This window comes from Salvia hispanica, chromosome 1 (assembly GCF_023119035.1).
Source record: "Salvia hispanica cultivar TCC Black 2014 chromosome 1, UniMelb_Shisp_WGS_1.0, whole genome shotgun sequence".
NCBI lineage: Eukaryota > Viridiplantae > Streptophyta > Magnoliopsida > Lamiales > Lamiaceae > Salvia > Salvia hispanica.
Window position 1 is genome coordinate 23,446,741 of NC_062965.1, and position 15,379 is coordinate 23,462,119.

Here is a 15,379-nt window from a genome sequence, read left to right on the forward strand (position 1 = left end):
TACGTTCGGAGTAGATGACCGTGGTATATTTATTTTCTCAAATCCGATTCCCGATGAGTGAGAAATAATTGTTTAAAGTTGTGCAAAAATTGCAAACTTAATGAGCTATGAGAGGAGATTAGAGAATAATTAAGAGAGTTAATTATCCCACATTGAAAGTTTCAACCTTATTAAACTAGTATTTAATAAGAAGGATTATTACATGTAATAATTATAGTGGACTAAGATGGGCTGTAAGAGCCCACACGCGCGCGTACACGCGCGCCGCCCGCCCCGCCGCGAGCCGCGTGCCGCGAGCCTCGAGCCTCGAGCTCGAGCCCGCGCCCGTGCTCGTGCCCGTGCCCGTGTCCTTGTTCTTGGATCTTGGTCTTTGGGTGGTCTTTGGGCCTGGTCGTGGGCTTGGTGCTTGGGCCTAGTTGCCTGGGCCTAGTTGCGGGCTTGGCCCAAGTCTAGTGGGTCTAGTTCTTTTAAGACCACCACCGTTTCCACGTCAGCGAGCCAAGCGGGATGCCACCTCGTCAGTATGACGCGGTAAGCCAACGTGGCTGACACGTGATAGTCCACGTCGTGAACGAATCTAGAAGCTTCTAGACTCAGTCTCTCTAGCTCTGAGCGCGTAACGGCTTGTAACGCCCGAACGTTACAGCTCGTAACCGACGACCGTTACGGTCTAGCTTTAATGACGGCCATTATGGCCGTTGACCCCCTGCAGTGGACCGAGCCTATAAATAGGCTAGTCATTCCATGCATTCTATACACATCAAACACTACAAAGCATTCTGCATCATAAGCTCTCTCTCTCTCTCTCTGCATTGCTTTTCTGTCGAAGCTCTGTCCCCTCCTCCATCCAGTTCGCCGGAGTTTTGCTGATAGCGGCTTCTTCATCAGAGACGTAGCCGTTTTATCTTTGGGGACGAAACGCCAATCCGAAGAGCACTACCGGGGCGTATCTCGTCTTGCGGAAAGAGGCCTCCTCGACTCGGCTAATTTCCTTTTCAGTTTCCCATCATCCTCTTTGCATTTTCTTGTCAACGGAAGTCCACACAATCCCAAGTTTCCCATATATGAATCATTCTCAAATGTGGAGAACTGATTAGATCGAGGTATTTTCCCAACAAGATTGTTCATTGAAAGGTTCAATCTCGAAAGAAATGTCAACCCCGTCAATACACTTGGAATTTCCCCTTCCAATTTGTTTGTTGACAAGTCTAACGATTCGAGTTCACTCATGTTACCAAGAGATGAAGGTATATGTCCTTGTGGGACAAGTTCAAGTATTTGAGAATCTTAAGTTTCTCTGTGGAAGTTGGAATAATTCCAGAGAATCTATTGGATGACAGATCTATTGACGTAAAGGTTTCCAATAGTCTATTCAATAATTGATCCTGACCTTTCAAGGTAAGCTTCATCTCCAGATTTGCTAGAAAGCTGTCATAATCTATTCCTATTGCCTCTGTCATTGCTTTGAAATTCTTGAAATATGTTTGAGGCAGAGAGCCCACAAGTTCATTATTGGATACATCTAAAACTTGCAACATAGGAAATAGAATCTTGTTTGATGAAGGACGTGACATGTTACCACCAAACTTGTTAGACCTCAACACTAGAACTCGAAGCTCGGGAAGACCTTCCATCCAAAATGGAAATTCATCTTGTATTCTATTATTTCCAATGTCAAGGCCCTTTAGATATTGGCAGTTGTTTAAGGATCTAGGTAATCGTCCTTCCAATTTGTTGGTTCCCAAATTGATGGACACGAGCCGACAATCATTGCTAAATGTTGATGGAAGTAGACCGCTAAACTTATTCGCGTTTAAATGAAAGATCTTCATATACTGGCTAAAGTTTCCAAAGCATTGAGGAATTGTTCCTTCCAAAGTATTGTTTGAGACAATAAGTATCTCAAACCATGAAGTCAAGTTGCAGATGGAGGATGGGAGCTCACCCTCAAATTTGTTGGAAGAGAGCAATAATTCCACCAAACTTGATTGATTTCCAATGGTGGATGGTATTGGACCTTTAAACAATTTATTCAAATTATAAACATGGATATAATTTAAATTTCTTTCATCTAAAAATGCACATGCATAACATATTAGCATCATGGAATAATTTACTGATTATAAGCATATGTCTGTATTTTGCATGGACAATTGTATATATTCATAGTAGTAAGATTTTAACTTATCCTCTATATTTTACTTATCAAGTTTCTAATCAGTCATTTACGAAATCTTACCGCTTAAAACATTATTGTCACGGTATAAATCTAGCAGTATAAAAATTCCTAAAACACATTCTTCCACACATACAGCATTGAATTTTTTCATTGACGATTGAAGCAAAATGAGAAATTGAGATATCAGGGAATAACCTCGAGGGATTTCGCACTTGCTCTAAGATCACGGATTCTGTAAACTCCGGCGAGTAAAGCTGAATTAGACGACGGAAATATGGAATTCCGATGGCCGTAGGGTTGGAGATTAGGGGTTGTATGTAATTATTGTCGGTTGATTTAATACATAAATATTTTACAAGAAAGACTTTATAATATTCCTATAAAATATCCAATTAAATATACAAAAACGTATGTGTATACTATTTTTTAAAAACTAACTGAAGGAATGAATGCAAGCTGTTCGATCTATTGCTTCGGTGAATTCCTTGGATCTGAATAGCAGTAGCTTGTGTGTGGTTTAGTTACCGAACCGAAGCTAATCCTACGCAGCTATTGAACAAAACACATCAGCTGCCGTTTTGATCAAAATCTATCCCTCACTCTTCTTGCACATCAGGTGTTTGATGGTTTGTTGAATCGAAGCCGTTTGATGCTAAATTCTGTTTCTGTTCGTTTGTGTGTGTTGTCAATCGATTGATACGACGAACTTCTCGTCAAAACGCGCAAATCACATCAGCTGCGTTTTTCTCAATTGTTTGTGTTGTTTCAAACTCACAAATCTCACACTCTTGAAGAAGCAGATGGCCGAATCAAAGAACTTGAATATCCAATCGATGATAATGACCCAATTTTTTATACAGATAAAAATTTAGTAGCTATCCACTAAACACGACCTGCATAAGCCGCTAAACTACTAACACACTAACTACACCACTAATAACATTCCTAAAAAATAACAACTAATTTGACTTAAGAAAGATAATGGAGAATCTAGTTTGTTCTCTTCGATGAATTTAATCTATTTTTTCTCGGATATATTTCCGAAATATATACTCTCTCCGTCTCCAAAGACTATGCACTTTGGGTTCGTCACAGATTTTAATGTAAAATTGGTAAAGTAAGAGAGAAAAAGTAATTAAAGTATTGTTAGTGGAGAATATGTCCCTCTCATTAGAGAGAAAAGACTTTCCAAATTTAGAAAGTGTATATTATTGTGGGACGAACTAAAGAAGAAAAAGCGCATATTCTTGTGGGACGATGGAGTATAACTTTCCGGGCATGACATCATGTAGCATTTTATCAAACATTTTATTCAAATAATGGAAATTAACAAAAATATAAAAAGTAGTATAAAGATTAATAAATGCAACTAATAAAATGAAAAAAAAAGATTACATCGCTTTTGCGTGTTTAAATATTTTGTCAACTTGTTAAATGTCACTTCAGTTATCATAAAAATATTAAAGATGTCAACATTCATATTGTTTGACTTAAACACTAGAAATCGTCATATTTAGAGAAGGTGATAACCGAGACTAGTGGTATCTATCTAATTCAATCTCTTACAATACGATCTTTGACAAAATCTGATGAGATCGTTCATGAAAAAGTCAAAAAACAATTGGTGGAAACATACTTTTAACACTCTCATTGACTTAATAAATAATTCTAGAAATGTAATCAATTATGAAGCCGCCGCGGCATCATCAATAATCAGATATATACAACGTTATATCATGGCTTTGACTTTACGTAATGCTTTCATATTTGTTACAATCTCCATATAATAAATATCCTACACACATACATGTATATACATCGTAGCTCAATCACAAAATACTACAATCGAAATCAAATAAAAAATGGTAAACTCTTCTCATTTTCTCCTCTCTACTTTACTCTTGTCAGTTCACTATTTGATGTATTATAGCTTAGCCGCCGATATCAATACCGATCTTTCTTCACTTCTTGCATTAAAATCACAATTCTCTTCCGATCCACAAAATATATTGACAAAAAATTGGAGCACTGAAGCCAGTGTCTGCAGTTGAATCGGAATTACTTGTGATTTTCTACTTAATAGGGTGACTAAGTTGAACATATCGAACATGGGTCTTGTTGGAACCATCCCACCAGAAATCGGAAATCTTTCTTTTCTCGTTTCTTTAGACATGGTATAAATATTCTAAAGGTCCACAACTTATTAATATTAAAAATTTTACACAAAATTCATTAATATTTAAAATGATGGCCAAAACTCGCCTTTTATATATGTATAGATAGATAGGATTATTTTCATTCAACAAAAATCGAATTCAATATTAGAGGCCCAATTGTAAGCCCATTATAAATTAAGAGAGAATATTGTGAATTCAATAGATCATGATCGAAATTGAAGATATAGATGAATTAGGAAGAATGAATTGAAAAAAACAAATATAAAGAAATAATTTTTGTAAACTGATTATGAAAACTAAGAACTTATTTTGAATATTATTTTTTAAATACTTTTTGAAATTATATAAACCATTAAAAATAGTGTTTTTGAATTTATTAAAAAATCTCAGTTAAATTAAACACCTACTAATTTATTTTTTCTAATTTTCCCTTATATAAAAATATAAAAAAGACCAAGTCTTCTCTGTATTATTATAAAAAGACATAAATGAGAAACAACTAATTTTTCAAGAGAAATTAATGCAACTTTTTTCCAATAAGTTGAATTGACGACTTTGCATACGAAGTCTTTGCCAAACTTCATGATCCACCACTGATAATTATTCTCTTTATTGTCATTAAATTATCTTACTTTTATTTTTTATTTATCCTTTAATAAATATTCTACTTGACATTATAAGTATGCACAACATAATCATCCTTGTTCTTCTTCATTATGTCCAATCAAGTTGCCGTGAAATCGGATATTTAAATCGAGAAAGTTATATGCATTTCAAAGTTATGAGATATTTTTCAAAAGTTAGTTACAACCAATTTGTTGTAAATTGACCTTAATATCCTTATTGACGTTTTTTTTTATTGTATTGACATTTTGGAGTTGATGATCTAGGCCGTTGATTTGATATCTAATGACTAGTATTTAGTTACAGTTAGCAATTAAATATTGAATTAACAATATAACAATCTCCTCTATAAGTCAGATTAAAAGTCAATTTCAGGAACTAAATCAAATAAAGTCATATTTGGTGTCTCATTAATGGGAAGCTTCTCTAATCAACCTAACTTTTTGACTTGTATGTGCAAGTGATTAACCGTGAATTTATTTTCTGCATGCAACGTATAAGCTATAAAATAATGATTTTATGAATAAGATAAAATCCATATAATTAGATTACAATAAATACATAAATGTGTTTGAAGTTTGAGCACAGAAGTCTCAACTTTAATAATGAAAAAAAAACTGGCTACTTTAGTCAGCTTCCAATTGCAGAGGAGTGGTGGTCCAATTATTTTGCAAAATTATGTGAAATGAGTAAATTTTAGAGGAAAAAGAGACAGAGACTATTCACAAGGCATATAATATCGTTTTTGAGTAGCCATAATTGGACCACGAACAGTCCCTTGCATAACAGTAAGAGAATGGACTTTGACTTAAGCACAAATTCATATAATGTCGCATTGGGCTCATCTTAAAATCCTAATAATTTAAGATAATTCATCTCTTGTTTTAATTTTGGGACATTCATATCTTATTTCCCATTCATACATTTTGAAAATTAATTCCTATATTTATACTCAATAATTTTTAATGGGAAATTATAACTCATTTACCTACACAAAAAAGAACTTAGTCCCATACAAAATAATCAGTAATCAGTATTGATTTGATGAGTAATAAGGCTATGAGCCTAAGACAAAATAATAATATAAGTTGAGAAAGTAGCAATTAAATAAAATCATCCTGACCTTATTGTGGGACGGATGAAGTATTAAATCTCTTTCGGTTTATTCTGTGTCGTGCTTTATTTTAACTCATATCTTATTTCCCATTCTCTTAGTCATTATTGATAGAAAATGAAATAAACCTCGTTAGAAAAGGAATCAAACTACAAATGGAAAAACATGACCATTGGTTATTAATTAAGGGAGTAAATTAATTTTTTTTTTATAATTTTAGCCATCAACTATTTTCTGCAGGATAGGTTATTTTTTACAAAATTTAGAACACACTGTAGCTTCATACCTGAATTTATTTATTATAGATACTAAGCGAAACGACAGAAGTAGAAATTATAAAGGTAAAAAGAAATACAAAACACAACTCAAACATAAGCAGCAATTCAAGAAATCGCACAACTGAATTAACTTCCCCTGCGTGTCGGTGCAGCTCGGTTGCGTCTCTTCTTCTTCTTCTTATATTTATATCCAACTCCAAAAAAGAATTCCACTAACCATAATGGCCTTCCACTTCTTATAATCACCCAACTATGAAACCACTTCTGTATCCAATTACAACACATCGCCAACCAAATCCATCTATGAATTCATATTCATATTCATCATCATCTTCTTCTGCAGGCTGCATCGACTGCCCATCATCCTCTTTGCATTTTTTTGTCAATGGAAGTCCACACAATGCCAAGTTTCCAATGTATGAATCATTCTCGAATGTGGAAAACTGTTTTGTTTGTGGTATTTGTCCAACAAGATTGTTCATTGAAAGGTTAAATTTCGCAAGAAATGTCAACCTTGTCAATTCACTTGGAATTTTACCATCCAATTTGTTTGTTGACAGATCCAACGATTCGAGATCACTCAAGTTTCCAAGAGATGAAGGTATATGTCCTGTGAGGCTATTGTGTGATAGGTTCAAGTATTTGAGAATCTTAAGATTTCCTATGGAGGGTGGAATACTCCCAGAGAATCTATTGGAGGAAAGATCAATTGTTGTGAAGGTTTCCAATAGTCTCGTAATTAACTGATCCTGACCTTTCAAGCTGAGCCTCATCTCCACGTACCTTAGAAACTCATCATATTCATTTTCTACCGGCTCAATCATTGCATTGAAATTGTTGAAATATCTTTGAGGTAGAGAGCCTAGAAATTCATTATGGGATACATCTAAAACTTGCAACCGAGGAAACGGAAACTTGGTTCGTGAAGGAAACGACATGTTACCACCAAACTTGTTTGACCTCAGCACTAGCACTCGAAGCTCGCGTAGGCGTTCCATCCAAAAGGGAAATTCGTCCTGTATACTATCATTTCCAATGTCGAGACCCCTTAGATTTCGGCAATTGACTAAGGATTTGGGTAATCGTCCGTGGAATTTGTTATTACCCAAATTGATGGATATAAGACTACAATTCTTAAGAAAGGTAGATGGAATGGGGCCACTAAATTGATTTTCATTTAGATGACAGATGGTCAAAGATCTGCTCAAGTTTCCAAAGCACTGTGGCAGTCTTCCTTCCAAAGTATTATTTGAGAGAACAAGAATTCTAAGCCTAGACAACTTGCAGACGGAGAATGGGAGCTCACCTACAAAAGATGTATTTGAAAGATAAACAAGGATTTAAATCAAACACATTTATATCGGAAAAAGGCACATGTCTATCATCTGTATATGTAACATTTTGCAGTAGAGACAATACGAGCACATGTCTAAGGCATTGTTTTCCTACTCTATCGGTATTTCACCTGAAAAGTTATTGGTTGAAAGGTCCAGCTCCAACAAATTTTGTAGATTTCCTATCTCTGGTGGGATGCTGCCTGAAAACGAATTATTAGAGAGATACAGATAGTCTAGGTTTGTGAGCAAGCCTGTTTCTGATGGAAGTTCCCCGCTGAATTCATTGTGTTGAATTTGTAGTGAGATTAGTTTTCTCCAACTCATGATGAAACGGGGCAATATTTCACCAGTCAGGCTATTAGCAGATAGTCCCAACTCAGATAAATTGCCCAGATTTGAAAAGGATGGCGGCAATGGCCCCGAGAGTGAATTCTGGGATAAATCTAAGTAGGTCAGCTTGTTACATAGGCCGAGCTCTCGAGGAATGGAGGAATTGAATCTGTTCATTTGAAGGCCTAGAGTTCGGAGATTCGTGAGTAGGCCTATAGAAGGAGGGATTATTCCTACAAATGAATTATTGTACAGCTCTAGATTTTGCAGGCTTGGAATAAGGCTTACTGAATCAAGAATGTTGCCAGAGAAAAAGTTGCTGACGAGGCGAAGATCCTTCAACTTGGAGAGGTTAGTGATATTTGGTGGCAGGGGGCCTTGAAAACCATTTCTAGTGAGGTTAAGATATTCAAGTTTGACCAAATTGGTGAACAATGATTCAGGAATTTGGCCTGTGAAGGCGTTTTGAGACAAGTCAAGAAAAGTAAGGTTGAGACATGTGGTTATGAAGTGTGGGAATTCCAAGGTGAGTTCATTGATACCAAGATCAAGGTGAGTTAGGAAAGGGAAAGTGGGAAATAGAGACCAGTCAGGAGTTTCAAAGTAATTGAAGCCCAAATCCAAGAAGCGCACCTTCTTCATATTGCCAATCTGATATGGGATTTCTCCAACCATCTGGTTCATGGAGAGGCTCAGGTATCGAAGCTCTGTCAAGCGCCCAATCTCTGGTGGAATGGCGCCGGTAAACTGATTGCAAACTAAAGAGTAAAAACTATAAACAAAATAAAAAGTTAAGACTAAAAAACACGGCAGAGTTTGGCGTGTTGATTGAATGGGAGACATCATTCTGTACAGGATTTTAATTTGAATCACATATTCTTTTCCATGGAATAGTCAAGCTCTTATATTGGTGATATGACTAAAAGTTGTTTACATACAATGATTCAAATTTGTGATTTATTCCTATATTACATTTATATTAAGACCACATGAGGTCTAATACTACAAATACTTTATTAAAACCATTTATAGTTTATTTTGAGAAGGCGTTAGGTGATAACTTTATAATAACAAATAAACTTTTTGCTCACAATTTTCAGATTAAATTTTTTTTTAATGAATGCGATATGGTGAGTTAAAGGAATTTTGTAAAAATAATATTTAATTTCTCGCGGAGTGAGGAAGTGAATATTTTGGGATTCGCACCAATAATATTTTTGGAGCCCCGTGAGTTCTTTTAGTTTCGTATGAACTTGAAATACGAACCTTGAGTAAGTAATCAAATGGATGTGATGATGAATTATTGTAGTACTTGGCATAACACCAAGGGACTAATTATTGTTGATTGCGTGATGGAAAGTACGTACGTTGATTAAATAGTCATACTAGTGTAGTGTAATTTGTTTTGTCGAGAGAAATAATTTCTTCTTGTGGGAATTTAATTAAAGTACTATACGTAGTACTTAGTGTGTTTAAATCGAGGATTAATCTTGATAAATTTAGAACACCACCAAATATTAGTGTACTGCATTGGGCAAATTTAATACTCCCTTTGTTTCAAGATAAGCGAGCACAAACTTTTCGGCACAGGATTTAAGGAAATGGGGTTTTGTTAGAAAAGTGGAAAGGGAATAAAGTAACATAATTAAAGAGAAAAAGTAAGACAGAGAATACCAAAAATGGTAAAAAGGCACCACACTCCGCTCACATATCATTTAAAACTAATATATACACGTGGACCCATATTTCACTAACTTTTGTGTACCCACTTTTTTAACATTTTTAAAACTCGTGCCAGAAAAAAAATGAGACTCCTATTCGCGGACGGAGGGAGTATAATTTGAAATATTATAATGCTATATGAACATGTACTAAATAATATGGATTTGATTCATGTAGGTGATATTCCAGAGGAGATTGGTCGTCTAACAAATTTAAAAAGATTAGGCATGAGTTCCAACAAATTAAAAGGCTCATTGCCTGCAACTCTTTTCGGCATGACATCCTTGCAATATGTTGACTTTGCTTCCAATGAACTAAGTGGATCATTATCACCACAAATTGGAAACATGACATCCCTTCTCAGAATAGGCCTTGAATATAATAATCTAACCGGTATGAGCAAATCACTTGTTGATGCTTAATTTGAGCTAAGTTTATGATTTCTATCGTAATCCTATAGGTGAAATTCCAAAAGAGATTGATCATCTTACTAATTTCGAGCGATTAAGCATGTGTTGCAACAACATTAGTGGTTCAGTGCCAAGAGAACTTGGGAACTTGAGAACTTGACAGCCATGGTTGGTGTATACCTTTCCTATAATGCTTTAAGTGGTACGACCCCAACCCTTCATGACTTACTTTATTGTAAAGTTTTATTGCTGTTGTTGCTACTAAAACTAGTTTAAGTCGTTCAATTTTGTGTCAACATGAATGCGTCACATTTTCCCATAATATGATACTCCTTCCATTCCTTATTAATAGAGCCACTTTTTTTAGTCAGAGTTTAAGAATAATGTGTTAAACGGATGGTAAATAAAGTGAGAGAGAATAAAGTTAAAGAGAATGTTACTTTTTTCCAAAAATAGAAACTCAATTATCTTGGAACTTCTCAAGATAGAAAATTTACTCAATTAATATGGAAAGGTGGGAGTAACTACTACCATGTGTCATCCATCGGATCAATCAGGTATATTGATGTTAACTCGGTATAAATGAAAATTAAAGTTTATTAGTTATAACTAAATCATTATCTTGTCTCAAGGGGCCATTCCTATGTTTATAAAGCTTGCACAATGTTTTTTGTATATTCTCGCAGGTCCTATACCAAAAGAGATAGGTCGCATTTTTAATTTATGGGAGCTGCAGTTGCAACACAATATTCTAATAAATGGATCTATACCGAAGGAAATTGGGAACAAGACATCTCTTTCCTACTTACGGCTTTCCAATAATACATTAAGCGGTATGATATTTTCTCTTTCATTGTTCCACAGAGTTATATAAAGTACTCCCTCCGTCCCGCAATAGTAGAGTCTTATTTAGTTTTGACACGGGTTTTAAGAAATATAAAGAAAAGTAGGTTGATTAAGTTAGTAGAATATGAGTCTCACTTATATATATTAGTTTTATAATAAAATGTGGGTGAAATAAGTGGTGGAATGCAGGGCGTACTTACCATTTATGGTAAAAGTGAAATAAGACTCTTATTGTGGGATGAATCGAAATGACAAAATATGACTCTTATTGTGGGATATTTTTGGATACAAAGTTGTACTAACTCATTGGATGTTATGATTGTCATTTCAAAATTTGTACGAGTACGTAGGTACAATTCCAAAAGAAATTGGAAACCTGAAACACCTCATTGAGTTATGGCTTCACGACAATAATTTAAATGGTATCATACTCTCTCTCTCTCTCATATGTCAATATGTCATTCTTGATCCCTGTTCAAAATCAATTTTCAGGTCCAATACCTTCCGCCATTGGGAATATGTCAGAGCTGGATTATTTAGTACTCCCTCATAACAAACTAATTGGAGAGATTCCATCATCCATTTGCGACTTGAGATTACTGACACTCCTCCATTTAGCAGACAATCATTTGGAAGGACAGATTCCAAAGTGCTTGGGAAACTTCAATAGTTCATTGTTGGCTCTTAATTTAGGTCAAAACCAAATCACAGCCCTTCAATCCACATTTGCAAAAGGTTGCAGTCTTCAGTCCCTTATTCTGTATGGCAATAAGTTGGAAGGAATAACACATTCCCTAATCAACTGCCAACGCCTGGAAAGCATTGATTTTGGTGATAATGAAATACGAGGTGCATTTCCTTTCTGGATGGAAGCATTCCCTCAACTTCGCGTCCTCGTCTTGATGTCTAACAAGTTGAATAGTACTATGTTGGAGGCTTCAAAGACCGAGCATCCGTTTCCAAAGTTGCAAGTCTTGGATATATCAAGAAATGCATTTGTTGGCTATTTACCTGATAGATATTTCAAGAATTGTGAAGGTATGATAGATGCCAAGGATAATCTGACACGCGTTTGGATCAGGAATTGAAAAGATTGTTAGATACGTTTACAATGATTGACTTATCTTCCAATAGATTTTCCGGGAATATTCCAGTTTCCATCGGCAATCTTAATTCTCTTAGATACTTGAATTTGTCCAGTAATACTCTCACGGGAGAGATTCCTGTGTCTCTTGGGAATATAAGTATTCTTGAGTCATTGGATTTGTCATGGAGCAGATTGAGTGGAAAAATTCCAAGTGATCTGACAGGTTTGACGTTTCTTTCGAAATTAAACCTATCAATGAATAATTTTGTGGGGCCAATACCACAATCTAAGCAGTTTTCTACGTTTCAGAATGATTCATACATAGGAAACTTGGGATTGTGTGGAGTTCCATTGGCAAAGCAATGTGAAACAACTGATGGAAAATCAGTGTTTCCTCCACAAGAAGATGATGATGATGAGTCAGGATTTATAGATGGATTTGGTTGGCGATGTGTCATGTTAGGGTATGGATGTGGATTTGTGGTTGGAATTGGAGTTGGTTACATGATTATAAGAAGGCCAAGATGGTTAGTGGACTTCTTTTTTGGGGCTGGATATAGTAATAGTAAGATGAAGAGAAGAAATAGAGCAAAAGCAACAATAAGGAGAAGGTGATTCAAGACAAACAATTGTGCTTTTCTTGAGTTTCATTTGGAACACTAGCTGGTTGTGTCTATGATGTTTTGCAAATAATGCATCTTAAATTGTGCAATGTTGTATTTCTAAGTTAGGCTACTTTTGTTCATAAAATTGTACAAGCAACCCTTGCATGCAATCTGCACAGATGCTAAAAACTCAAATATTTCAATGCTCAAAATTGTTTTCTAATCGTATGTCTTAGACTTTGGACCAAAATATAACTCTGATATTTTGTTTCTCTTAAACAGAAATATCAGAAGTAATTGTTCAGAACTTGATGATGATTCTAACAATACTAGCCACTTCTGTTAAACTTTAATGTGGACTAATATGACTCACGTATTCTTGCCTTTTCATGCCCGTTTCACCTATATTCTTAGCACGTTCTAAACAAACTCATTAAACTCCTAAAAGTCATATAATTGGTCAAAAACTATAGGATTTAAATTGAGTAAACTTCACCTATCAAAACATGAGTTTATCAGGGGTCCTCTCCTTGTCTCCTACCACGCATACCACAATCACCATGTCTACATCTCTGATACCAAATGTTGCCTAGTCGCTCTAAATAATAACCGAACATATGAGGGAAACGAAGCCTAACACATACAAAAACTAAAGTTTCTAAATCTTCTATTTAATAAAAAATCAAAAAGGACCTCATTCAAACTAACAATAAAGCCTAGACAACAAAAATCCTATTACAAATTGAAACAAAAAGATAAATTCAATCTTATAAGAATTATATCCAACTTCAACTTCTAATTATAATTGGAAACAACTGCAAATATATTCAATCCCCACAAAATTCAACTCAAAACAAATAAAACAACCAAAACATACCTCTCTCACTTGAAGCCTTCATCGTACATCTTCTCGAATTCGCGCGCAGGCGCAAACATTTCACACAAGGACGACGGCTTTCGCAAGTGTAGTTCCCATCGAATAGCATCTTTGAAGCCCGATTCACATATGGAGACAAGGTGACTCTCCGATAGCGATGCACCCTTAATCTTGACCAAAAGCCTCTCGAACTCGGTCTGATATTCCATCACCGTGTTGAGTTGCTGCAGCTTGCAGAGTTTCCCTAAGTGATTGTCATGATATGTTGGATCAAACCTCTCTTTCACCGCCTCCATGAAACCAGGCCATGATTTCAGCTAATTGTGTTTTTTTTCGGTAAATGAGCCAATCCAGCGCCGGCTGCTCGAAGAGTAGTCCGACAAAGTGTAGACGATGCTCTTCCGACATTCCGTAATAGTCGAAATACATGTCAACCTTGAAAGTCCATCCCCATGGGTCGTCTCCGTTGAATTTCGGAGGATCGAGCCGAAGATAGGGTCGCTGCTCCGAATTGTTGGACTTTGAATTATCAGCATGAGCCATGGCTGAACAATTTTGATGAAGGAGAAGATTAGGTTTTAAAAAATATGGAGTAATCTTTGTCATTGATGGTATGAAGAACACTTAGACTACACCAGACTTTGTCGGGCATTTTGGCAAACGGTTGGAGTGCCTCTTATGATGTCATGTGAAAAATGATAAATAATGAAATGGTGACATGTTATGATCAAATAAAAAATAATAAAGATCTATTAAAGCACAAATGTTAAAAGGGAACAACCGTACATGGAGTTGGTGACCGGCGACGGCGGTTTGGTGGCGCAGAGGAGGTCACAGCTTTTCTGACTTGTATGTGATAAGGCACAATCTTATTCTCTGAAGTTGGGCTCACTTCCAGTTTGTTTTGTTTAAATAATTCAGTTGGGCCTATTTTGTTAAGAAGAAGAAAGAAGTTTTGGGCCTTTTTATTTGATTTGAGATTCCTTTTGAGATTATGGCCCTTTTTTTAATCTTTAGAGTGGATCTTTGCTTGGACATTTATGTCGATGTAAATTGAGATTTCAAGGTGGAATAAAGCAGAAAAATTGAAATTTTGTTATTTAATTAGCGGATTTCAAATTTTATGGAATATACCAGATTTTGATATGGCTATTTACCTTTAAAAAAATGGAGTCCCCTGTATAAGTCAAATTGTATATATTGATCGTGCCCCATTTGTAAACCTTGGCCGTTTAATGTCAAGAAAACATTACCTTCAAACATTTACTTTCCACAATATAGGTGTCATGCCCCAATTGTTAGTTAGTCATCATGACTAACGACAATGGAAAATATTCAATCACAATTCTTCCTTCCGTTCGCCATTTATAGTTCCATTTTGACTTGACATGGATTTTAAGAAATTGTTTAACTTTATAAAGTAAAATGGAGAATTGAGTTAATGAAATGTGGGCTCAAATTTATATACTGATTTTACAATAAGACGTGAGTAATTATTTGGTTGAGTGTGATCCACATACCTAAAACATTTTTTCACTGATGGAGGAAATAATATATTTAAAACTGATCCATAAGTAGATAATACATCAGGATTAATCAAATTTCAATAACTCTAAAACAAATAAAAACGAAATCAAATCCAAACGTACTTCGAATAAAATAACAAGCCAATGATTAGTCCAATATCAAAGAAAGATAGAAAATGGAATAATAAATCAACTATGACAAAAATGGAAAAATGAAGAATTGAAGTCCTCTGAGCTAAATAAGAATATAGGAAGCATAACATCATG

The 15,379-nt window shown here is 35.3% G+C and overlaps 3 protein-coding genes and 1 long non-coding RNA gene across 4 annotated transcripts; 1 reads left to right on the forward strand and 3 right to left on the reverse strand.

Annotated features, from left to right (window-relative positions):
• Positions 1-1,226: 1,226 nt before the first annotated feature.
• LOC125191069 (receptor like protein 26-like) lies at positions 1,227-1,832 on the reverse strand. The gene has a single exon (XM_048088532.1). The coding sequence runs from the start codon at positions 1,830-1,832 to the stop codon at positions 1,227-1,229; it is 606 nt and encodes a 201-aa protein (XP_047944489.1).
• Positions 1,833-6,614: 4,782 nt separating this feature from the next.
• On the reverse strand, positions 6,615-11,528 carry LOC125191077 (receptor-like protein 35). The gene is made up of 3 exons (XM_048088542.1): positions 11,519-11,528; positions 7,838-8,797; positions 6,615-7,678 (listed from the first exon to the last, which is right to left on the reverse strand). Exons 1-3 carry the CDS (start codon positions 11,526-11,528, stop codon positions 6,615-6,617), a joined length of 2,034 nt encoding a protein of 677 aa, XP_047944499.1.
• Positions 11,529-11,535: 7 nt separating this feature from the next.
• On the forward strand, positions 11,536-12,719 carry LOC125191085 (receptor-like protein Cf-9 homolog). The gene is made up of 3 exons (XM_048088549.1): positions 11,536-12,055; positions 12,172-12,327; positions 12,430-12,719. The coding sequence occupies exons 1-3, from the start codon at positions 11,536-11,538 to the stop codon at positions 12,717-12,719; spliced, it is 966 nt and encodes a 321-aa protein (XP_047944506.1).
• Positions 12,720-13,406: 687 nt separating this feature from the next.
• LOC125219964 lies at positions 13,407-14,454 on the reverse strand. Its single transcript, XR_007176268.1, has 2 exons — positions 14,373-14,454; positions 13,407-14,131 (listed from the first exon to the last, which is right to left on the reverse strand). It is a non-coding gene; the product is annotated as an uncharacterized LOC125219964 (long non-coding RNA).
• Positions 14,455-15,379: the final 925 nt, after the last annotated feature.